The following is a 24,692-nucleotide window of genomic DNA, read 5'->3' as shown; positions in this document are numbered from 1 at the left end:
TTGTTTTACAAATTTTTAATTATAATTATAGGTTAATTGATCCACAGACACAAGTTACAAGGCTCACGGTGAGTTCTACATGTTTAAAGCTTTAAGCTTCTTTGTGCGCATGCACATCTTACATCTTTATTAATAATTCTGATTCTCTATATTAAGATATGGTAGTATCAATTATAATTGGTCTTTAGGTTGTTAAAATTAAGTTTATGGCCATCTCTCCAAAAAAGTTGAAATTGAACATTCCATGTAACTTCAAGAATCAGTGAAATATGGTGTGATATGCAGCGTTTATCCCTTAGCTCGGGAGCATATGTTATACACTAAAGAAACCAACAGCAGGAATTAAAAGCTGAACATGATTGAATTTATTTTATAACGAGCTATTTTGAAATAGTTACAAGTATGTGCTTCTATTTAATCATTTAGTAATATAGACCACTCTTGTTATTGAATTTGACTTTGTAAAATGTATTAGTGACTAATGAAACAAATTCAGTATTCAACAACCTCTTTGTCTTGCAATCCAAACCATATATGACATTTTTTGTTCTTGGATTACCATTCTGTTAAGAAAAAAAAATTGGCTCTAATGTTCTATTTATGATATTTTTGTAACTTCGTACGAGTGTGTCATTTATAAGAGTGCTGTTTCTTCTGATGTTTGCTTCTGATGTTTTCTTTGGCAGTTTCCATTACCCAGTGTAGTTTTGTATGCTACACACCAGGAAAATAAGAGGCTTTTTGGATTTGTTCTTCGAACATCCGGAGGGAGAAGTGAAAGTAATCTGTCATCTGTCTGCTATATATTTGAGTCAAACAATGAGGGAGAAAAGGTACCTGGCTTTTCAAAATGTGTTTCTGTTGTGAAATACATATTATAGTTAGAGTTCTTACTAAGGTTTCTGGAAAAAACTTACGAACTTTGCCTAGTCCATCTGAGTTGCTTGACCAAAGCCTGTTGGCTCTAAAGACAGCTGAGCGATGGGTTGGACCTTCTGAGTTCTTTAGACCTATATCTTCTTAGCCATTAATAGCTGGTGAATCTTCTAGCCTTGTTAATTTATCCTGGGAATGCAATATATTCCCATAATCAGCCATTTTTCAGATGTCTTCAGCTGGCAGCTGCTTGCTTCATTCTTTGCAAACCGCACCATCTCAGTGATAAAGTTGAGATAACAAAAAGTGGGTTATGTGAAAGAGGTGACAGCCAGCAGATGAAACTCACAGATTCTGAAAAAAATATACAAAGGCTTGGTTTGGGGCTGGAACATTCTTAAATCAGCTTTTTCTTGAAGCAGTGTATTATAATGAGTTATAAAGCTAGTTACATCAGCCATTTGGATAATTGAAATTATTACTTTGATGTGAGAACTGCCTGAGTTTTTCCTACCTTTTTCCCCTTTTAGATTTGTGATTCTGTTGGACTGGCAAAACAGATAGCTTTGCATGCAGAACTGGTAAGAATCTAAGATACTTAATTAGCCAAGAATGTTAGCGAAGTAATGTAAGATTTTTCATATTAACAAAATGATTATGCTAAGCAAGGTTAACATTGGATACTATTACTGATATAGCATTTAGAATTTGTATAAATGGCTAACATAGAATATAAATTTTTGGTGTGCTTTGTCATACCAATGCAAAACAATAATTTGAAAAGGTTACAAAGGTAACATTAATTGAAAAGCCTAAAATTTAAGTTATTTCATATTTAATTGATTTGTTGTATTCATCTGTTCTTCAGGATCGTAGGGCATCAGAAAAACAAAAAGAAATAGAGAGAGTAAAAGAGAAACAACAGAAAGAACTCAGTAAACAAAAACAAATTGAAAAGGTATGCAGTCCTAATGTCTGGATCTTCTCAGATGTGATCTTTGTGAAGAGTTTCCTTAATTCAGCACTGTGATTTTCAGATGTGAATTTCCAAGTGAAGTCTGTTTCGGCTTGCTCAGCTATAGCATAGCCTAGCAGAAAAGGATGACATCTGTCTTCTGATAGGATGTTCACATTGTAGTTTTACTGACATTTAGAGTAACTTGCCGTTTAGCAAACACACCAGAACTTTCATGTTTCCATATTCCAGTGAAGGTTATCTCTGTCGAAGCAGGCAGCCTCTCTTTTGAGAGGCTCTCACATATATCTGTTTATAGATAGATGAGAGAGAGAGAGATTTAACTGTCATTTCTGGCCTCTAGCAATACACACACCACACACACACACACACACACACACACACACACACACAATGTTACCAGGAGTGTCAGATCATTGTCCATCCAACATGATAATTTTAAGCTTGACAAATTTCGGAACACAATCAGGTGAATGCATTACATAGGTGATACATGAGATTGTAAGAGCCAGGTATGGGTTGTGTCATTGGCAGTAACAGTGGAAAAGAGGAGATAACCATGGGATACTTAATCAGAACAGATCAGCAAGAATTGGCAATGTAGTGAATATATGGACAAAAGAGAGGGAAGTGACAAAGATGACACTGGAGTCAAGGCTACCTGTATAGGTTAAGCTGAAGGAAGATGACAACTGATTTAGCAAGATAAATTGGACAAAGATGGAGAAGAGGGCTGCAGAGTGGGAAAGGAGAGGATGTATAGTGATCCATTATGAGCCTTTTACTATATGAGAGAATTGTGGCCTAAATTTGGTTATTGACCATAAAAATGGAGAAGAGGGAAATGCTGGCTTTTATAGGATTTCTAGAATGGTACTAGGATTGACTTTGGTGTTGCAGTGGTTGTGTGTAGCCTTTCTTTGCAGGAATTTGTCAGAATTATCCATATATATTTACAACAGGAGGATTGAAGTGATTCTCAAGTATATGTTTTAACTGCATAGTTTTCCATTTATTTGATTGCAAACAATTGACTTAGTTTCTTTTCTATCTTTTCCACTAGGACTTAGAAGAACAAAGTCGGTTGATAGCTGCCTCCAGTAGACCAACCCAAACCAGTAGTGAGGGGCAGTTTGTTGTCCTTAGCAGTAGCCAGTCAGAAGAGAGTGATTTGGGAGAAGAAGGAAAGAAGAGAGAGTCAGAAGCATAAACTTATCCTTGCTTTTGGTTGATAATTCCCCCCTTGGAAATTATTGACAATTTCCCTGGTGAAATGGCACAAAGTAAAAACTATGTTGAAATGTCAAGAAGGAGACTAAAGTTTATATCTGCTTGTTTAACTTCATTTTAAAAAATAAGATTGACCTTGATGACTTAGGTTTGCATTGACTTTTTTACTTAAAAATAATATACAACGCAGTAACATCAAATTCCACATGTCTAAGAGAAACCTCTTCATCGCCCTGAAGTAGATTGCTGGGGAATTACACTTACTCATACCTTTTTTCCTTCAAATTGTGAATTTATTATCTTACATTGTAATTGGCTATGAGTGTAAGTAATCATTTATTCTTCAGCTTCAGATATTCATGCTTATGCTCCCTCTTTCTTTAGGAACATTTTGTTGGCAATGAGGAAGCTTTTGACTAAATAGGTTCAAAACTCTTTGTATAGAGAATTCTACCAGTTTGCAAACATTTGAACAATATTAAATGTGCAATAGAACTTTTATAAAATAATTAGAACAGAGATTTTAGACTTAAGGTTTTAAATTGGGGCAGGTGGTACTGTTGATTTCAGGGCACTTTCTTGGATTGCTCCCATTTCTCTGATGTACTTCCGCCTAATGCCAATGGAAAAGAAGCTTAAGTGTCGACAATTCAATATTGATACAGATGTTGGCATTTTATTATCACATTCTTATTTCTCAGGTTGGGACTTCAATTATTGCTGCAGAGCAGTAGTGGTTAAAATAAGATTTTGGAATTTATTAAAAGGGATTTTTGTTTGTTTGTTTAAGCACATTTTAGATTAGGACTTAACATGTAAAGATATTATTACAGGATAATACATTGTATTTTGTGCATTGAGTGAAATAATTTTTATTGAAAATCAAGTGACATTTAAAAGAACGTCTCTAACAATTATGTTTTCTGCTTAAAGTAAAAATTCCAAGAGATTAGTTTAGAAAATGTAATCTTTTAAATTTCAGACTGATACCCACAGTATTTTCATAATCCCATGTTTTGATAAAATACTAATCACCACTTTATATCCACAAAGGCAACTAACTAATATATGACAATAGAATAATTTGCACTAATTATTGTAAATACTTGTACTCTTGAAATGAGTGATAGGTCTAATTCCATGAAAGATTGAAAAGAAATTGAATGCTTGGTATAGGAGAGTTGACCAAGGAAGGATTTTAGCCTGGCGTCAAGGTTAAAATGACATTTCTCTACTGCCTACTTCGATGTCAAAATTTGATTATTTTTCTTTACTCAGATTTTAACATTGCTGATAGAAATTATGTTCTTGTATTTCACATGTAAAAGTATATGTAGACAAGTTAAATATATTGAATAAACTATTTTACATAGTCATATGTTTAAAATTTTCAAGAGATTTGCCACTAAGACTAATTTTACAAGGGAAAAGTCTTTTGTTCTTTTTTAATATACAGTTTCTCTTCCTGGTTCTGAATTAGAAATAGCGTCTGTTTTAGTTCTCACAATATAGTGTGGCCTTTTCACACTGTTTTCTGTAGGAATGGGTTGGTGTTCTTTTTATCCATGTGCCAAATGGGAATAATGATTACTTGATCATCATTATTTTGAAGCCTTATGTTACTGAAACATTTAGTGAAAAAGTAGATATTTACAGAATACTTTTTGAAAAAAGTTTATTTTGTACTTACGAAAGGGAATACTTTCACAATAGTTTGTGTATTATTCCTTTTATAGAAATTGAAATTTTTTCTTTGGTCAGCATTTGATTAGTCATGGCAAGTCATACTTTTGAGACCTTTTTGAGAATTAGTCTTTTGTTTATACTACGTATTAAGTTGTCACCTTACTTAGCTCAGATGAAACTTGTCACCCTACAAGGGAGGTGGTCAGCATTAGGACACAGTTTTTCTAGGCTGGTGCTTTACATGGTGGCAAAGTGCTACTGTTTGTTAGCACTTTGGGTCAAAGTGTAGGTAGAGATAAGGGTAATGGTAGACATAGGGATGCTAGATAGACTTACAGTTCCTTTTAAGTCATGTTTTGATAGGAATTTCCACAATAACACACCCATGTTCATAGGTCAGACCAAAGCACATTCCAACACCAAATAGAAGTCATGTGTGGGTTTAACAATTTTAGATGATTCACCTTCTCTTCCATTACTATAGTACTATACAAACTATTCCATTACTGCAGATATTTAAACATTAACTTTACTAGACTCCTTTTTGTTTAAAGAAAGCTGCTTATGGGTTTCTGCACAATGTTAAAGCTGATCTTTGTCTGTTAACCTTTGAAATCCCCTCTAGTTCTGGGATGCTTTGGTGTTAATTGAATTAGATTTTGAGATCTATCTCAGATTCAAAGTTACGCTGAATGGTTTTTATAAATTAACAGAACCAATTTCTTTAAAAGGAAAGAAATTAAGTCTATCTAATTCTGATATGCACTCTGCTACCTATATGAACAGTACGTTTGTAACTATAGTCATGAAGTCAATAGATAGGAAACAAGCTATTCCTTCTCCCTTTTAAAATTTTGAAAACTTGCTAATGTACTAAAAGTTACCTTGAATAGAATCCTCAAAGCCAGTCTAGTTTTTGCCATGTCTACAATGATTACTTTGTTATTTCAAAAGACTTCTTAGGCTCTACAATCTATGGGGTGATAGATTTATTTTACTTTTATGCTTCAGAAAAGGATAGTAAGGTGTGCATAACATCCTATGTAACATAATCTTGTGTGATAAAGGCATTGGAGTTAATTTTGACTTATATATAGGAACTCAAAATATTTAAGATTTAAATCTTATAAATGCTGACAGACCCTGTGAGCCCATGTATTACAAAACCTTCTGCTATCTGAATAAAATGAAAATGTTAACATTGGTTTTAACAACCTCCTAGCATTCAAACTGTACTTTAAATACTCAAATACACTGTAGCAAGCAAGCTTTTCATTTCATTTTTGGCAAGTTTCACTTACTCTTCTTTCATGAGATTATTTTGTTCTACATTAATAAATAATACATAAAAATTTGAAACTGGAACTATATTATACTTTTTAACCAATCTCTTTAGGCTATACTCATGTAATTTAGTTCAGTTAATATGAGAACTGGGGATTAAGTTATAACTAATGTGCAAAACTGCTTTGTATATTTGGTGATTTTGTGATGTAAGTGAATTGGGTAATTCTTTTTTCACTCATACTGTTAATCATGCAGTATTCAGTTAAAAATTATGCTACATTTAAACCTTTAGAATTGGATTAGAAGAACTCAGCTTTATGTAATGGTGGTATACATGTGGGATGGAGAACTTATTTTTTCATTTTGTCAAAATAGATATTCCCTGACGGCTTCAGGAAATATGCTGTTAGGAGATTTTTAATGTATAATAAAGTCCATGATTTTTGTACAGTCATTTTTTGTATGAAATATTTGACATATATTCTGAATTTTATTTCTCTGAGTAATTTCAAATGATGCTTATAAACAGTTGGACTTTTTCTTAACCAGTTATGACATTATAATTACACATCTAGCCCCACTGCAATTCCAGAACAACTGAAATGAAAAAACATTGTCACTTATTGAAAAGTAATACCAATTCATTACTGGTGACTTTTTTAGAAAAATAGACTTCTCAGCAATTACCCTAGACATGTTACAATGTGACAATGTTTACTTGCTATGTTTGGTTCTATTCAAAGGAATTCTTATAGTTTAAAGAGACAGGTTATTGTGCACAACAGCTTACGTGTCTCGGTCCTGTATTTTTAATTCTAATGCATATTCATCCCATCTGCTCTTTACAGTTTCCTCTAGCACTTACTAATTCTTTTCTTCTACTGGGAGTATCTGTTCTAACTTCTTTTGAATTTTATAAAATGTATATACACTTTTAGAAGGTCCAGGGAGTGGATGAAATTAACTTTAGAATTATGTAATTTATGATATAAGTGCATGTATCTCCTAAATATATTTGTATATTGACATATATATAATTCACCAGTCATTTATAAACCCAGTACAATTTGATTTTAAAAAATAAAAACTTTCATGCCAGCTAGTTTTGCAATTTTTTTATGTGGAAACGGTATTAAAAATAATTTTAAGGTTGTGCTTACTGAAATCGTTTATGAAGCCACGAATCCCTATATCAGAAAGAAATCATATAATGTCAGTTTACCTAAGATGGACTATATTAGGCTTTAAAAAGTACACTGAGACTAATGTAAACATCGGGCTGCAGCTGACTGGGTCTGTGGTGAAAATGGACTACATTACATCATCCAACCTCCCTGTCCTCCCTGTTGTGCCATCTAAATACTACACATGTGGCTGAGTGAATGTCTTCTCAATGTCTTTCCTCACTTTCCACACGTAGAAACCTGTACTTATGTGCAGCATAGAATACATAGAAATAAAAATTTAAACTAAGATCCTATAACTGCTTCTATCAGTGAGCCTATATTGAAATTATAAGCCATCACTCATTTAAAAACACTTATAATTTCTATTCCAGTGATCACATTAACCAATAAATTGTAACCCTTAACTAGGGTTTTATGGAAAAAAGGGATGCATGTTTCCCATTAATGAAATTGCAATTGAAGGTTCTATTTCAATTAACTTAATTACCTCATTTCAATATTGGACTTTGCAAGTAAACAGACAGGCTGGCCTTGGGATTCTGCACAAGAACAGCTAACTTCCAGGTCATGTACTGGAGTCAGTATTTTTCAATACAACCACTAAGATTTTCTATATGTACTTCTCTATAAAAAGGATTACTGTTAAGAATTATCAGAGGTGGCATCTATTATTTTGAGCATGTAGAAATGTAGATTCATACACTTAATGTAAGATCAGTATACAGTTAGAACTAATTATTTCAGTTAATTGAATTTTTTACTGCTTGGTCTTTTTAAATTGCCTTTAAGAATACTAGCCATCTATTGAAAAGCTATGTTCACCCCAATAAATTTTAATTAAAAAAAAAAGACCAACTTTTTAAAGAATGTAGACTGCATTGAGGTGTTTTGTTTGTTTTTGTGGTTGCTAGGTAAAGTGAGAAACATGAATCATATAACAAGTCAAATTTTAAGAAATACAGCTACAGAACTGTACCTCTGCATCTATTTGATTACCAAGTTCCTGTAAAAGTTCCTTGTCCATAAAGGTCATATTCTTTGTAAAGGATATAGGCTTTTAGACGATTGGGTAATGGAAGAAATGACATAAAGATGGGGCATCGCAAATGAAGACGTCCCATACACTTCCGGATCTTTAGACGGCACAAATGTTTTAGGGAGCGAGGGTTTGCTGAAATGAAAGAAATGGGTACATCATCCAAAAGGAAAAATAATTGATTTCTTTTAGTGATTTTAGGGTTTAGTTAGCAAATATGTTTTATACTTAAGTCACTAAGATTTTTATTTGCTGTTACTAAATGGAAAACGTTAATCGGGTAACAGCTTTTTACTTCACATTGCAACCCTTCTTGTGGATATGGTTTCAGAGCCATGTCAAGTTAGAGTCCAAAGACTGGCAAAATTTGTGGGTCTGACCTGTGAGACCTGAAGTTCTTAAACTGCATAGATTAATCCCCCACCCCGAACCCCAGCCTGTCCTGCCCCTCCGGGTCAGGCTGAAAACTAAAGGTCACTACCTAGGAGGAAATTAAATGAAAGAAATTATTTTTAATTTGACTCATGCTACTGTGAAAGAATTTAGTTTGAAGGATCATTTGTTATCTACAGACCTAGATCTTAGCTTTTTCTCATCTCTTTTTATTGCTATTTTATAGCTTTTAATTCCTGTGTCTATAGTGTTCCACAGGATTAGGAGAAAAGTATTACCTACCTATATAAGAAGTAGTTAACTAGCAGATTTTATTTACTGGAAAATTGTTAATAAATACAAATTAAGTGTAGTTATAAACTAACATTTTTTAGATAGGAATAGTATTTTTCTTGGTTTCTTTAGGTCAGAGAGGAGTGTTCTACAAATAATTAGTATTTTTGGTAAGAATCTTCTACAAGAAAGATACTCACTTAAGATATTATGGATTTCTGACCACAGTGCCTGTTTTTGGAGCACAGCTTTCAACTTGGAACAGATTTGAACTTGATCAACATAATCAAGCATTACTCGAACAACCTTACCAGAGAGATGTTGCAGCCACGACAAAGTTATTACTTCACAGAACTGAGGAAGAAAATCAGAAGAGGAAAGCAAATGAAAAACTGATTTAGCATAGTAATCAAAAGAGCACTAAACTCAGTCAGAATCCAAGTTCTCACGTTTCTCACTTATAAGCTAAGGAAGGGAGCAAGAAAATCTTATTTCTTAGCTCTGACATTGGGAAAAATATTTACTACTGTGTCTTCAGAACTATGTAAGATGTAATGAAGGTATAAAAGAGTTTTACACAATATCTATTATCCCCTTTGGTTGGCGACATGGCTGTCTGGAATAAAGATTACCTCACCTAGATGTGGCCACCTGAGTTCTAACCATGCAATGGAGTATGAGCAACTCCCAGAATGACCTTTAAAAAGATCAAGATACACAGAATTGTACACCTGAAAATCTATGTAATTTCACTAACAATTGTCACCCCAATAAATAAAAAAAAAAGATCATGATGTGTGCTGCTGCCTGGAATGGGGGTGCAATCATGGGGCTGTCTAGTTAGGAGGAAGCGAACGTTTGCTAATTTACTTCTGGCCTTTATAAGAGAGAGGAATGAGCCATCTTATTAAAGCCACTCTCAGGGTTTTCTATCATTTGTAACCTACTCCCACCCTGATACTTGAGGGATATGACAGTTTCTGTCTTTAAGTAATTTACATTGCTCTTAGATAAGATGTCCATGTAAGAAGTCAAGTAATACTAGATGAAAAGTTTGGAAATAATACAAGATATATGCCTAAGTATCATATCCTACATTAATCATAACCTAAAAATAATCATACAGTATTAAAATATTTTGCCTTTCACTTTTCAGGAGTGATTCAAAGTACTTTCTCCATTTCATTTCTATTTCCAGATGTTAACATTAATTCTCCTGTGTTTCCCTGAAAATAAGACCTAGCTGGACAATCAGCTCTACTGCGTCTTTTGGAGCAAAAATTAATAGTAAAATAAGACTGGGTCTTATATAATGTAGTATAATATAAGACCGGGTCTTATATTAATTTTTGCTCCAAAAGATGCATTAGAGCTGATTGTCCAGCTAGGTCTTATTTTTGGGGAAACGGTAGAGTGCATCTGCTCTGCTAAGCACAAATCTGTAAGTTGAGGAAAGTGATGAACAAAAGCTTACATTCATGTATTTGGAGGGGGGAGGCACATAATCAGTAACATTTTAAAAAGATAATTTCACAGTCTTAATTTCTATAAAAGAAATGGACAATATTACAAGAGAGTGATTAGGGAAGGGAACTACCTTATGTAAGGACATCTGAAGAATTAACACTTCAAATGAGACCTGAAGGGTGGCAACTATATGAAAAAGGGTGGGGGGCAAGGGGTAGAGTTCAAGTCGGGGAAAGGAAAAGCAGGAAATTAGGTAAGGGGAAATAGGAGACTGGTGTGATGAAAGCCAAGAGAAAAATGTCTCGAGGGAGTGCTCAACTATTGTAATTTTTTTTTTCATTAAAAAGGTGACTAAAGAAACTACTTAGTTAAATGTTAGAGCTAAAAACCTAGGAGTACAGGTATCAGGACCCCAGAAGCATTTTAGCTAGGTAACACTTAAAGAAAAAGCATAACACATGACTGCATTCATTCTTCAAAACATTGCTCAGATGTTGCTTCATTTGTGAAACTCCCTAGGTTGAGTTAAATTACTGTTCCTCTCTCTGAACTGTTTCTGTCCGTTTTACATCTTTCTCTTATTGTGTTTATTTTACTCATATATTAAAACCCAACAATGAGCTGGAGAGAATGGATGGAGTTATCTATTGCTGTAGTTCAGGGCCACCAAGAATGACTGCGTAAGGTGGTACAGCCGATACTGTGGACTTACCATAGTATCTTTGATAACTGTAGATGTCCAGCCTTCAAAAGTATAGAAAAGATGAACTTTGTCTCCATGAGGACAATCAAAACATCGCTCTGTGTCATATCCATAATTCAATAGCATCCTGAGCATGACTTCATCTTTCAGTGTGTATTGCAGTGCTGATGGGAAGTGTAAAGGGTTGACTCTGCAGAAGTAATTTACGTTGGCCCCGTGCCGTAGCAACAGACTGATCAGCTCATAATTGCCCATCCTTAGGGCTATCTGGAGGCAGTTAACTGGGTCTTGATTAGGCAGAGCTCCAGCACTCAAAAGCAGCTTAACTGAAGGGAGGTCACCATTTGATACAGCAAAATACAAAGCTGACTTCCTATGATCATCATAGTGTTTGCGAATTCTCTGATCTAGCATGAAATTGACGTCAAATCCAGCCTGGATGAGCAGTTCCAGGCATTCAGGGTGTGCTCCTGCTGCTGCACAGTGAACTGGACTAATGCCACTCTGCTTAATGGCCACAAAATCCGTAACTGGAACCAAAATCTTTAGAGCTCTGAGGAAGAATTTCAAAGTGCATTTTAAAATAGTTTTTGTGAAGATGCCACATTAACATGTTTATGTCTTATACTAGCACTGGATGGTATTACTATTAGGTAGTTTTTAGACCCCACAACCAAACAAAGCCTAATTCCTGAATCCAAAAGCTCAGAAAGCAAACAAAACTAAATGAGACTACTGTCCAGATTATAAACTCAGAATTAGTCCAGTCAGTGAGACTAGAGGCTCCTTGTATTACCTGAGGACCTGATAATAAAATAGGTTTATGTCTCTTCAGTGGCTAAAGAATATGCCTGACTTTACCACCTTCTAGCTGGTCAAGAGTTTTCTTTTAAAGGGGTATTGGAGTTGTAGGACCAGAGATGAAGAATATAAAGTTCCCAGAAGCTGCTCCAAAAATAAAAAAAAGCTATTTGCAATAATGTAACTGGACTTACAGCAAGTGGCCTTTGTCAGCTGCCACATGAATGGGCAGGTGGCCTGAATTCTTAGGAATGTTGGCATCAGCTCCATACTCTAGCAAGAGAGCAATGGAGTCTGGATTTCCTCCACTAGCAGCTTCAAGTAAGATGGAAGAAGAATCAGAGGCCTGACCAAGAGCATTAGCTCCTAAGAGGAGAAAGAGACTTGTTATGTTTTCCACTGTATTGTGTAAGCATTCTTAAAAATATATCAACACCACCACAAAAAAGCAATTATTCAGCAGCCATTTCAGCAAAGTACTACGAATCACAGAAATAAAATATGTACCTTCTGCTCAAGCAGTTTATATTCTAATTGGGGAAGGAAAGAATAGTGCAATCTCTTTAAGTTATAAGTAGGATGGCTTTCAGAGTAATTGTAGAAGTTACTTGTTTGGAACTTGAAAATTCCAGGAGAAATAATTTTATAAAAGGTTGTTTTATTTCCAGACCAGTTTACGAAAGGTCACTTAATCCATAACACGCTTGTACATAGAATGGCACTAACATCTTGTTGAAATGTATCACTCACCATCTATGGAAAAGGGTATTGTTTTTTTGTTTTAATTTGATCTTAGAGGGCTGCTCATAGTAAGAGACAATGCAATTGTTGTTTAGTTGAAGTTGGGGACTGCTGATAGTTAAAAGGATAAACTGAAGCGCCCTGTATGCAAAGTGTCATGTGAGTGGTGTGTGGAATAAGAGCACAGGCAGGCGTATCTCAGAGATATTGCGGGTTCAGTTCCAGAGCACCACAATAAAGCGAGTATTGAAATAAAGCGAGTTGTTATCTTTTTGCTGGTGGAGGTCTTCCCTTCAATTTGTAAAAAACACATCTGTGAAACACAATACAGTGAAGCTCAGTAAAATGAGGTATGCCTGTATAGGTATAGGCAACATGTCCTCTAGAATTCAGGGCTGGGGTTGTGAGGGGAGCTGGGGGTTGAAAGAAGGAGAAAAAGAGTTTGGGGTCAGTTGTGGAAGACCTCTCAGTAGAATGGGCTTTGAAAACAGAGTAGCATTGGAATGGACAAAAGGAAAGGAGAGCATTCTGGGTACATTCACGGTTCATATCATATAAAAAAGGTGTAGTGACTTCCATTTAACACAGACCCCAGAGTCAACAGCATTTAGTGGCTGCCCAAGGACCCCATTGCTAGACTGCATTAAGAAATGTCTAATAAGCCTCCATGTAATGAGTGCTCACTATGTACTGCTTCCTTTATGTGCATAATAATTTCCAAATTTCACCAAACCCTAAGAAGTAGATGCTAATATCTTAATTTTAAAGATAGATAAACTGAGGCTCTTTGAGGTTAAGTGACTGCCTCAGAGATGAAGAGCTCGTAAGCAAGGCAGTCAGGACTCATGCAGGTGGGTTAGACCCAGGCCTACTACTCTGATGCCGTGTTGCCACTCGAGCAGTGCGGGTGATAAAGTCATATGATTTGGAATGACACAGATGTCAGTTCACATCTTGGTTCTGCCATTTACCAGCTATGTCACTTTATGCACATTACTTTATCGGGGGTCACATATGGGAAATGCTCACTCACCTCACTTAGGTCCACTGATGCTGGACCTAAGGGTTTGAAGGGTTAAAAAGTTTAAATCTTTTGACTCTCCTCTTTTTCTATATTTTAATCAAAGGTTACTCTTTTTGTGTAGATTGAAGGATCCAGTGTTTGCTCTTGTTATTCCAGCTAATGACTTTAGACATCTCTGATATTTACTGCTCATTTAAAACATCTTAAGATGTCTTATGGCGACTGATTGGAAACTAACCTCCCCTATATAATAGGTAAGTCTAAAAAGCAGAAGATTTTTCTTAAATGTAGGAGTTCCTGTAGTCTAGAATATTGGAGACCAGGACCATGTATTTTTAAAGGAAGAAATAAGGCTTTCGGACACAAACAGGGAGGAAAATAAAGGTGGTAATTCTAATACAGGGGCTTTACTAAGCGTTGGTAAAGATTTACTTTTTTGAAAAAAAGTTTTAGATACTAAACTGCTTCATCTAACAGTGTCATCAATGGGGTCTCCTCAAAGATTATAGATGCCAAAGTTCTCTGAGCCAAGGTCTCTGCCAGTTAAACCAGGATCTCAAATGGCCACATCTGTAGCATTAGTGACAGGGGAGGGCGTGTTTGAAGGGAAGTTGTAGAACTGGTTCCATCCCTGACCCTCACTTCCCTCCAGTGTAAAATGAGGATAATGCCTAACTCACAGGGTTTTTAGAAGATTACATGTGGCAACATAGGTAGCTTAAAACTTGGTGCTTAGAAAGCGCTCAATAAATACAAGTTGCCTTCCCCTTCTCTCAGAGTTTTGGTTGTTACTAGGGGGGAGAACTGTGACCCAAAGAAGAAATCAGGAAGAATTTCCTAACAATGAAAGTCATCTGATAATAGATTGGACTGCCGTATGACTTAGCTTAAGCAGAGACAACAAGTAGGGGAGGTCGTGGGGTCTTTCATTCTATGAATCTAGAAAAGGACAACAAACTGAATAAAGTTAAACATAAGATAACCATCCTCTCAGCATTGTCAGGGACATTAAGTAAGGGTAACCTGCATGCATCCTAGTCATTTTAGAGAAATTACTTCACATCAAATAAATATTCAACTGCTGACTATTTTGGGCTTTTCACTAGCCAATTTTAACATACACTTCTTTCAAATATTTATACTAGGCATAAGTAAAATGGTAGCTTCTATTATTTTGAAGCTCTCCTTGAAGAGGAGAATGCTTGGGTCACATGACCCCCTTGGTAGTGTGTTGGCTGTATAGAAAACCTTGCCTTTCCGTAGTAATATTTTCATGATTTCAGTGTGACCACTTTGGGCAGCGAGAGCAAGAGGAGTGAATCCGTAGGAGCTCTGTGGATCAGGGTAAGCCCCAGAGGCCAGCATTAGCTTCACCATGTTCTGTCTGCCCAGTTTGGCTGCTTCATGGAGAGCTGTCCTCTTGTTGGCACACCGCAGGTTGACATCTGCCCCATGACTGATCAGCAAGGTGGCCATGTCATAGGAGTCCTGCAGAACAGCTGGGAAATTAGAAGTGAGGAAGGCATTATGTTCAACAGGAAATTCAGGCCAGAATAACCCTCAGGCTTCTTAAGGAGCGCTTTCTATCTAGTCCATGGGCCAGCATTTTGGGTTTGGAAATAGGTTATAAAGCAAGGCCCATATCAAATAATATTCTAGTGTTTTATATCAATAGGCTATTTGTTTTTCTGTAAGCTATGACCAGTTATTGATTGTCTATTGGCAGCTTATGTGGCTGAAAACAGAAACATAACATTTTTATTTATCATCTGCATGTTCTCAAGAGAAATGGAACTTAAGAAATACTTATAGCTGCTTTAAAAGAAGAAAAACAAAAACAGCAAAAATTAGGAAATTATTTTTAATCTCACATTTTGTTAATCAAAATTCTCTAACTGGCTTTTTCTGCATTTATGCTGTTAATTCACCTTGGGATGATAATCTTTAACCCTTTAAGATTCTAAAACACCTGAATTTATTCATCTCCCTATCTATTCGCTAATTATTGGCATCAACTGCAACTGACTGTGTGTGAGGACTCTGCTAGGTGCCAGATGCTGAACTGTAGTCGCACAACAGCCTAGCCAACTATCCCTCCATGCCTTTCCTTAAGGAAAGAAGAGTCTGTAAGATTGTGCCTTTCTGGGACTCTGTTCCATCCTTGTGTTTACACATTATGTCTTTCTGTCTGATCCCCCAAAGATGGTTTGCAGCCAAAGACGGGTAAGATATCTCACGGGAGATACAACCTAAGCCAGGCGGAACCGAGTGGGAACCCCTAATGAGCTACCTTAGAAGAATAAGGGAAGGGGCTTTGCCTCCCCTTCCCCCTGCCTGGGAAAGTCTGTTGCCGGCTCTGGCTTTTCCCTTGCACCTGTTTGTGAGAGAAGTCATGAGGACAACAAAGATCAGTTCTCTCCACTTATCTCAACAGAGCTGTTACAATATGAGAGACTTGACCCTGAGAAGGTACAGACCTTAGGTAAGACATCATGGGACCTTGTGCTTCGGCTGTTTGAAGGTTAAAATAATTGGCTTGGGATGTTTCTATAACGTGATAAGTGAGTCTCACAAACCGTGCCAAAAACACTGCTACTCCCTTGTATACTTATCAATAAAAGCCTCCAGTAGGCTTTATTCGGGGCTCCAGTCCCTGAGACTGAGAGACCCCTGGCCTTCTGAGAGATTTAACAACATTAAGTCTCTGTTTGTTTCTTTCTTAAAAACTTAACCCAAACCGCCCCTTCTCGCCTCCTCACTGCCCTTGTTGCCCGGGAAGCGACAAATCAGTAGGATTCTGCTCGTAATCATTTATAAAGTGCCATAGAAAGTGCTCCAATTGCTCTAAGACTGGAAATACAGAGTGCCAAGGGTGGTGGGTCTTTATTAATTCATTGAGCTGGAAATTGTGTGTGCCCTTTCATTTTGGAAACACGTCCTTTGTTTTAGGAAATCATTTTATTTCAATGATGATATACTGCCTCCATCTTGTGTGTTCTCTTTCTAGCATTCCTATTATTCACATGTTATTCCTCTTCAATTGTCCCCCTAGTTTTATTTCTTTTTCTTTTCTATTTTCCATTTCTTATCTTCTGGAAGCTTTCCTAAAGTCTATCTCCCAGCATTTGATTTGAGTTTTGTATTTCTGCTATCATATTGTTAATTTTCAGGAGCATTTTTTACTTTGTTCTTTGATAATTTTTTTTGGTAGTCTGTTATTTCATTAATTTTCATTAATTTCTCTGAGGAAATTAGTTATAATTTTCCCTTATGTTTCATTTTCCCTAAATAATCTGTTTTTTTCCACATTGCTTGTAATCTGTTGAAGACTTTCCTTAGATAGTCCTTGGCTATCTGCCCATGATTAAGAGTTGGGGACTAAAAAAGTTGATTGGAAATTCTAAACATTGGGTGGGGCTTGTAGGCTGTGGTCTTAACTAGGTTGGTGTGCTTGGGCCATTTGTTGGGGAACCCCCAATTTCACTATCTTTCGTTCTTTCTTTTGGGGCTGATCAAGTTCTCCAGAGAAGCCTCCTCTTGGAGGGTAAAGTTCTGGCTGTCAGCGTTTAGAATCCTGGTGGAGGAGAAGGGCCAGGTCCTTAATTCCTTCAGTGTTTTCAATCAGTACTCCCACCCTCCCCTAATGGGAAGCCCTCTGTTTAAACTATCCCGAGAATAAACCTAGAGAATTTTGCTGGGGTGTAGGATGAGTCTATCCCAGCAGGGTGGACTAGCAGAAGTGATCTAGAGACCAGACTACTTGTTTCTTAATAATTTCCAACCAATCCTCTTCCTATTTTAGCTGCCTGTCCTTCTGCTATGCTCCCTGAGGTGACCATTGCCAATAATTTTCAGGCCTTTGATATAATTGTGCTGGGTTTTGGCTTTCTCCACTACCAACTGAAGATTTTTTGTCACTACTCATCCATTTGCTCTCCAGGTTTTAAAAAATATCATTGTTGTCTCCTCTCCTGTTCTTCCCATTTTTTGTATCTTACCTCCTTAAAATAATCACGAACTATAATGTTAGTGAAGATTCAGGAGGGAGCAAAATTAGTCATCTGTGTTCAGTCTACCATCTTTACCCTACCACTGGCTGCGTTTTCCTACTCTACTCCCTCTTATAGTTCTTACACCAGAATTAACTGGATCAATTAAGGCACCATGAAAAATGATCAGTTCCTAAGTGGGCAGAGATGTTGCATCAGATCATTTCACAGGCCAGCCTACAGAAAGTTTCTTGAGGGTCAGGTACCTGTGTTTGGTCAGTTGGGATAAAGTGACAGTGCTGCAACTATACACAAAAAGCTGCCTCTGAAACCTGGGTGCATGGAGGAGACTCAGAGCCATAGACTCTTCTCCAGAGACAAGGTATTAATTTACCTGTAAGAAGAGGAGAATTGCCTTCAAAATTCTTGGCATTTGGATTGCAGCCATTGAGAAGAAGAAAACTGGCATTTTCTAAGAGGCAATTGCTGACAGCCAAAAAAAGTGGCGTTTCACCATTGTGGGTGGTTTGCTCCCACACACTGGGTTTTGAAGCTGAAATAAATCGATTAGACCACACAGGTTAACACACAGAAATAAATCTGAAATTTCTCAGAAGCATCAAGAAGAGTTATAAAGGGAGTTTACCTTTCAGGGTTATTTCCAAAATGTTCTTATTTAATTGCACTGCAGCTTTATGCAGAGGAAGCCAGCCTGTCCCATCTGCTTCTTCAAAAGCAGATTGGTACTCTGTCAAGTGTGACAATGCATCTTCCTCACCTATTAGCAAGTCAAATGAGAACAGATTCACATTTGGCACACATACTAGGGGGCTCGTGCTGCTTCTGAATTCTACCGTCAAGGTTAGTGCATGAGACGACAGAATTCTAGCACCGCCTTTTATAAAAGACAAATTTCAATAGCACAGGACAAACAAGCAGTAAGGCATTTCGTCTAGCATTCCATACCACCAGGGCCTGTGAATACGCATCATCTTGTCACATACAGAAAAACAGCTCTGTCCACCAAAAAGCCCAGAAGCTCTTTGCCAAGTTATGCTGAAGTATTTTCTCCCAGGAAAGGCCACATCAGACTCTCAACAATCAGCTGTGGCCCTCATAGTGTTGAGCATTTAGGAAAACCTTCTTCTAGGCTTCCTGAACTTAGAGGGAAATGCTGCCAGTTGTCATCATTACATCTTATCACAAGTTGAAGGGGATAGAATAGGAAGAGTACTTAACTGTCTCTATTGCTTCAACTATCTTCTTCCAGTCAGTGCTCAAAAAGGAATGGAAGCTGCATAGGGGAAAAAATGGATATGTAATTCCAAAACTTAGGAAAAGACTAGGATACTGGACATAAAACAAAAGAAAAGGGTAAAGGCAACAGTAGTTAACTAGGAATGAACTCTTCTATGAGGCAATGACTGAGTCTTCACAGAAATACTTTCAGAATGTCGTGTGACCCGTAACACATTCTGGGGAAACTTCTCTCCCAGGTCTGTCTGCCCTTGTGAGGGCAAGGGCTGTGTCAGAGCCTTGGTCACAGCCAGCGCTCAATGTTTGTTGAATTGAATCAATCCTGCTGGGACTTAAATGTCACAGCACATGGTAAAATTTAATGGCCACTCTATAAATTCAATGATTCAAGCCAAAATTATTATTTAAAAACATAGCAAATAATCATGGTGTGAGTTTTAAAAAATATTCGTGGTCAGAATTTGTGCTCAGAAAACACTATTAGTAGTTTTTAAAGTAATATTTTTATTAACATACTTTAAAATAAAGTTTTAAAGCTCACTTAAGAATATCACATTATTTTTAAATCTAGAATATAAGGATTGTCATCTTCCCATTTGCTTTGATTATTCAATGAACCCAGCTTGAAGAGAATACATTCCCTTGGACAATCTGTCCTACTTACAATTTGCTTAGAGATTTAGAATTGTATTCATTTTTTGTGGCTGCTGTAAGAAATGACCACACATTTAGTAACTCATAATCACACAAATTTTTATAGTTCTGCAGTTCAGAAGTATGAAATGGGCCTCACTAGGCTAAAATCAAGGTGTCAGTAGGTTTAGCTTCCTTCTGGAGGCTCTAGGGGAGATTCTGCTTCTTTGCCTTTTCCGGTTTCTAGAAGATTCCCACATTTCTTGGCTCGTGGACACCTTCCTCCGCCTTCAAAGCCAGCATTGATGGGCCACATCCTTCTACCCTGCCATCTCTCAGGTTCTCTCTCTTCTGCTTCCTCTTCCACTTTGAAGGACCCTGTGATTACATTGAGCCCACCTGAATCATCCAGGATCATCTTCCTTTTTTTAAAGTCAACTGATGAGCAACCTTAACCCCATCTGCAGCCTTACTTCTCTATTGCCATGGAAGGCTACATATTCACCACTTCTGGGGATTAGGACAGGGACATCTTTTACTCCACCTGTCTCAAGTATATTCTAGTTTCCTAATTCCTTCAAGTGCCTGACCAAATCAGCAAGCCTTCTTAAACACCATACAATTCTTGCAAGTCTAATAAATGAAATTTATAACTATAGCTAATTACAATTTCTCTGAAACATTTTATTACTCTGAATCAAAGTCTCTATACCTTTCAAACTAAAATCATGAAGTCCAAGTCAATTACTCTATGAACTTTAAATTTTTTAATTACAATGTTAATACAACAGATAATTTAATGAACCCAATTTCTTCATAAAACTTTTACTAGTTAAAAGTTATTTTATAGATTACTCCTAAATTTAATACAAAAGTGTAGGAATAGTGTGGTAAAGAGCACAGACTCTGAGGCCAGGATGCCTGGCTCTTTACTTACTAGCTCTGTGACGTTGGGTAAGTCACTTCTCTGTGCCTCAGTCTCCTCATCTCTAAATAGGGATAATCGCACCTACCACATAGAGAGGTAATGAGAATTAGGATTTAAATGAGTTAATATTTACGAAACGCTTAAAAAAGTATGGCACATAGTGATCATTCTATAGATTCTTATAGTTTGATGTACTCCAACAGCTCTATATTTAATTATAAAATCTCTTGGGATTAAAACACATTTATCCAGTTTTATTTTCAGTAGGCAAATAGAGGACACTGTTTCAAGCAAACAGGGTTTATCACCCTGAAACACAACAGTAACTACTCAGGGGCCTGAGGTTGCTGATCAGCCAGAGCTCATTTGACTAGGTGGGTTGGCTGTGGACAACCCATTTCCAGGGCAACTTTCTTACACCACTGAAGAGTCCATGGGATCCTTTTCTAGTGTTGTCATAACAGAACTCTGAATACACTTCAGAAGGACCTAGTCTCTTCCAGGTTTATGTGTACGTAATTCTTCCCTTTGATTAGAATAGATTAAAGGCTGGACCCCACCCCACCACCCACTTTCTATGTGTCTTGGTTGGATTTATGCATTTCCTTAGCTCCCCAAAGACAAGATGCATTAGCGTTCTCCAGTCCTTCATATTCTCATGTATTTCTTCTTCCTGATTTCCAGTCTGAATCTCCCCACCCAGATTTGCTGCTGAACTCCTTCAACTATTTTCTTTACTGCCTAATTAAATTCTGAATTATTTCAAATTTTTTCCTGTCTGGTCAGGCATCAAGTCTCATAGGTACTCTAAATTCTGACCTTGTCTCCTCTTTTTGCCACAACATTAGAGTCAGCCTAATGACAAGTCTCAACTGTTGAATAGTTATACATTGCCAATGAGAAACCGTTACCTCTCATCCTCAGGTGCCTGCTGTGATGTTCCTGGCTTGTGAATACCCTGCAAACTCTGTTGAATGATGAGCTGGGTATCAAAGTCATAGTCTATGTCTTCGTCACTGGTGTAATTATCCATGTGAAATGTGGACAGATGTACTTTAAAGTCAGAATGAATTAAAAATATTTTACAGTTGTGAAAACAGATTATCAACTGCTTAAAATTATAAATAAAATCCAGAAACCACAAAACTGATAGGGTTGATAAATGAAGAAAATGCAAAATTTAGAAAACAAAATATTCATTTAAAAATTGTTTTCCATAAATTTAAAAACCATTTTCTGAACTGCCACAGGTTCAACATAAATTAGAAGTTTCCACAAGCAGCTGTTTACTTAAAACTTATTTAGAAAAAATGACCTTTCATATAAAACTTAGGTCAGTGCCATTATAAATATGAAAATGCTCATATTGATCTATTTCCGACTTGGCTTGTGAGTTTTTCTCACCGATTGTAGAACTCACCCAAAAGGATATCTTTCCTACACACAGTGAGTATTATGCTAACAAAAGCATATTTTGTTTAGTTAGTAAATAACTAAAAATAAACATGTTAAAGGAATAAATGTACTTTCATAATACAATATATAATAGAAATAGTGGTAGTAAAACCAATGTATTTTATTAAGCAATATCTCAATGGTTTTAAAAGAACATTTCTGTTTTTGCATAGAATAGGTTTGATCACATACCAAAGACTTCTTACCTTTTGTTATCACCTTTAGGACAGCACTGAAGTTTTCACTGTTAAATATTAGCACATGAGAATTTTCATTTATATTTAGGATCTCCACTCCCCTGAAAGTCCATTCCATTAATAGCTTTACTATAAATACTTGATCATAAGACAGTCTGGCACATTGTTCTTGTTTTTTCACACGTGGTTTAGCTCTGTTTGGAAATATGATCTCTTTTCTTCACTGCTATATTCATCAAATTTAAAGGATTCAATATTTTATTCCTAGACTCACATGCTTTTGCAGGGGGTTGACCATGTGAAGTGAATTCATTCTCTTAAGAGTCATGCACATAGCCACTGCAAAACAGAATCAAGTTTCTACTTAAGAAACTCTGACTGAGTTAATAAAAGTGACTGTTCCAGCGGTCCAGATTCATTGGGTAGCTGCACGTACATTTTCCTTGGGTTACAGAGCTGCAGTCTAAAGTGTTCTGGGAATTCTAAGGAAGGAATTAAGTCCATACAAGATAATACAATTTTGACCATAATTTTGTTTTGTTGAAATGTTTAAAAATTGTTAATGTAATATTATGAATGCATTCCAAATAAGAAGCATATTAACTACTTAATGAGACCACTTGGCATTTCTAATTAAATATGAAGCTAATGCCAAGAAGCACAATACCACCTCAGGTGTGTAGGACTGTTGTCCAGCCATCTTACTGCGTTTGTATGTCAACTTCACTGCTTTGAGTTTCATTTCCTAGTCACAGGAGTACTGTGAGAAATGGAACTAATGTTTTAAAAGTCTGACATAAGGGGTGTAGTTCCACAATTGTAGTAATATTTGCCTTACTTACAATTTATTTATGCATGTATTTGAAATGTTTGTGTATAATTACTTCAGGCAGGTGAATGGAAAGCAAACTATTACGGAAGCTGAAGAAATGACTAAACGCTTTTAAAAAGAGAGGTTTTCTGATATTAGTTAAATTTTATCCAGTTAGTCTCTCCAAATCTGTTTTTCGCATAAATACCCAACTAAAAAAAAGAACTAAATAAAAGATCTTTTATATGCTTCAAAGAAACATTTCTTTTATATTTTCTTCCATAAGTGTTTGATTATGATCTCAAGAGTCCATCTAGAAGGTTCTATTACAATCAAGAGTGGTATATCAGGGAGGAGAACAATGCAAAGACCTTTTACAACGATCATTTAAAAGAATAACACCAAGATACTTAGTTTTATAATACATATATTTTGAAGTAAGTGAAGACAATTTTTTTTTTACTTCTTTTAGATGTTTTCTTAAATTTGTCCAATTTAGTCATCCAACTGACAAAGCAAAGCAACCCCCCGCTTGATCCAGTGCTGAATGGGTTTGTCTGTTTTTAACAACATTGCAATGACAAAGTTAGTAGAATGTCCTGTAGTGGAAAGAGTTCCTTTACGTTCACTTGTCTTGTAGAGGGGACAGACATAGGCATTCAACTTCACAACCTGAGACTTTTTATCTTGAAAAAAAAAAGAAATTTATTTGATAAAGGGAAAACAGCCACTGGTACTAAAAGAACAACTATTTATCTTGTAATAAAATGACAAGTATTAAATCTAAGATCATGATTGTGATATCTAAACATTTTAAAGTTGTTTTTTTTACAGTTGGTATATAATAATTATGGTTGTGAAATGAGGAAGTGATTTCATATGGTTCATGATTCTAGGTCTACAAGACAGGAATTGATTTTAAAGTTCTGATCACATAGCAGGTAAGGAGGGCTTGGGGGAGAAGGAATAAAACAGGAGAAGGTAAAAAAGAAGGAATAAAATACAGTATAGGTAATGGGGGAGATGAAAAAAGAGAGACACAGCCGCTTAGAGCTATAATTACAAGAAACCCACACATTAGAAGTTGAAATTGCTATTTGTTTCCAGTACGTTATTACTAAAAAAAACACATCAACTCTCACCTATTCACAAAATGAACCTATATACAATCCTTGAAAAACCAGATATGAACTATTAGCAGTCTTTCTAAACTAAGGCCACATTTCTCAGTTATAATTGAACTGCATTAACAATGAAAATATTTAATGGATTGAGTAGTGATTATGGGTGATTTGTAAATAATTTCATTTACAGTTATTTGAGAGAAAAAAACTAGAGAAGAAAGAAAAAACAAAATAATGAACCTCATTTCTGTGGGAAAATGATGATAGCAGAAGGAAGGAAGGGACAAGTAGCTTTTCCAAGAGGACAAAATTGGCCTGCATCCCATGTGATCTATGTTTTGGGGCACCTGACTGGCTCCTAGGCCTAGGAGTTACTTATAGCCAGAAAGCTCTAATCGCTAGCTGGAGACTGTGTCAAGCCTATTTGTGTCTCTGCAAGGTGTGCAAAGGCACTTGAGAATCAAAATATTGATGGTAAGACTCTGAAAAGTAGAAGTGTGGGGCACAGGCAAAGAAAACGTTACATCTCATGGGATAAGAGCAAAAAGAGGCAAAACGACATTCCTAAGATACTATAAATGCAACACAAAAAATGGGAACAAAATATTTCCAATGTAA

The 24,692-nt window shown here is 36.2% G+C and overlaps 3 protein-coding genes across 4 annotated transcripts in view; 1 reads left to right on the top strand and 2 right to left on the bottom strand.

Moving 5' to 3' along the window:
* APPL1 (adaptor protein, phosphotyrosine interacting with PH domain and leucine zipper 1) overlaps positions 1-8,061 on the top strand; it is a 34,031-nt gene extending 25,970 nt beyond the window's left edge. The window contains exons 18-22 of one of the 2 annotated variants that reach the window (XM_081072625.1): positions 32-68; positions 687-833; positions 1,407-1,457; positions 1,745-1,834; positions 2,916-8,061. In XM_081072625.1, coding sequence (XP_080928751.1) covers positions 32-68; positions 687-833; positions 1,407-1,457; positions 1,745-1,834; positions 2,916-3,062 — 472 coding nt within the window. In that variant the 3' untranslated portion in view covers positions 3,063-8,061. The remainder of the gene's footprint in view (positions 1-31; positions 69-686; positions 834-1,406; positions 1,458-1,744; positions 1,835-2,915) is intronic. The other variant, XM_081072626.1, reaches the window with a different exon arrangement.
* On the bottom strand, positions 344-22,193 carry ASB14 (ankyrin repeat and SOCS box containing 14). Its single transcript, XM_081072629.1, has 12 exons — positions 22,149-22,193; positions 21,399-21,540; positions 20,497-20,568; positions 18,908-18,963; positions 18,316-18,447; positions 18,064-18,222; positions 14,934-15,179; positions 12,110-12,281; positions 11,124-11,667; positions 9,145-9,298; positions 8,219-8,413; positions 344-2,140 (listed from the first exon to the last, which is right to left on the bottom strand). The coding sequence occupies exons 2-11, from the start codon at positions 21,518-21,520 to the stop codon at positions 8,235-8,237; spliced, it is 1,836 nt and encodes a 611-aa protein (XP_080928755.1). The 5' UTR covers positions 21,521-21,540; positions 22,149-22,193; the 3' UTR covers positions 344-2,140; positions 8,219-8,234.
* A 1,169-nt stretch (positions 22,194-23,362) lies between these two features.
* The window catches only part of DNAH12 (dynein axonemal heavy chain 12), a 175,544-nt gene continuing 174,214 nt past the window's right edge, over positions 23,363-24,692 (bottom strand). Inside the window, exon 74 of the mRNA XM_081072623.1 lies at positions 23,363-23,636. Within this exon, the coding sequence (XP_080928749.1) occupies positions 23,446-23,636 (191 nt within the window). The 3' untranslated portion in view covers positions 23,363-23,445. The remainder of the gene's footprint in view (positions 23,637-24,692) is intronic.

The sequence above is a fragment of the Rhinolophus hipposideros genome (genome assembly GCF_964194185.1).
Source record: "Rhinolophus hipposideros genome assembly, chromosome: 14".
In the NCBI taxonomy this organism is placed as follows: Eukaryota; Metazoa; Chordata; class Mammalia; order Chiroptera; family Rhinolophidae; genus Rhinolophus; species Rhinolophus hipposideros.
The sequence above is the reverse complement of the archived record's forward strand: the minus strand, read 5'-3'. Positions and strand labels throughout refer to the sequence as shown.

Excerpts from the sequence above, each read along its gene's own strand:
- ASB14 (XM_081072629.1), bottom strand. The coding sequence starts at position 21,520 with ATGGATAATTACACCAGTGACGAAGACATAGACTATGACTTTGATACC. Across the intron at positions 12,282-14,933 it reads GAAAATATTACTACGGAAAG|GAGCTAATGCTCTTGGTCAG; the intron begins GCAAGGTTTTCT and ends TTCTCCTCTTAG. Across the intron at positions 11,668-12,109 it reads GCTGACAAAGGCCACTTGCT|AGCTCTAAAGATTTTGGTTC; the intron begins GTAAGTCCAGTT and ends ATTCTTCCTCAG.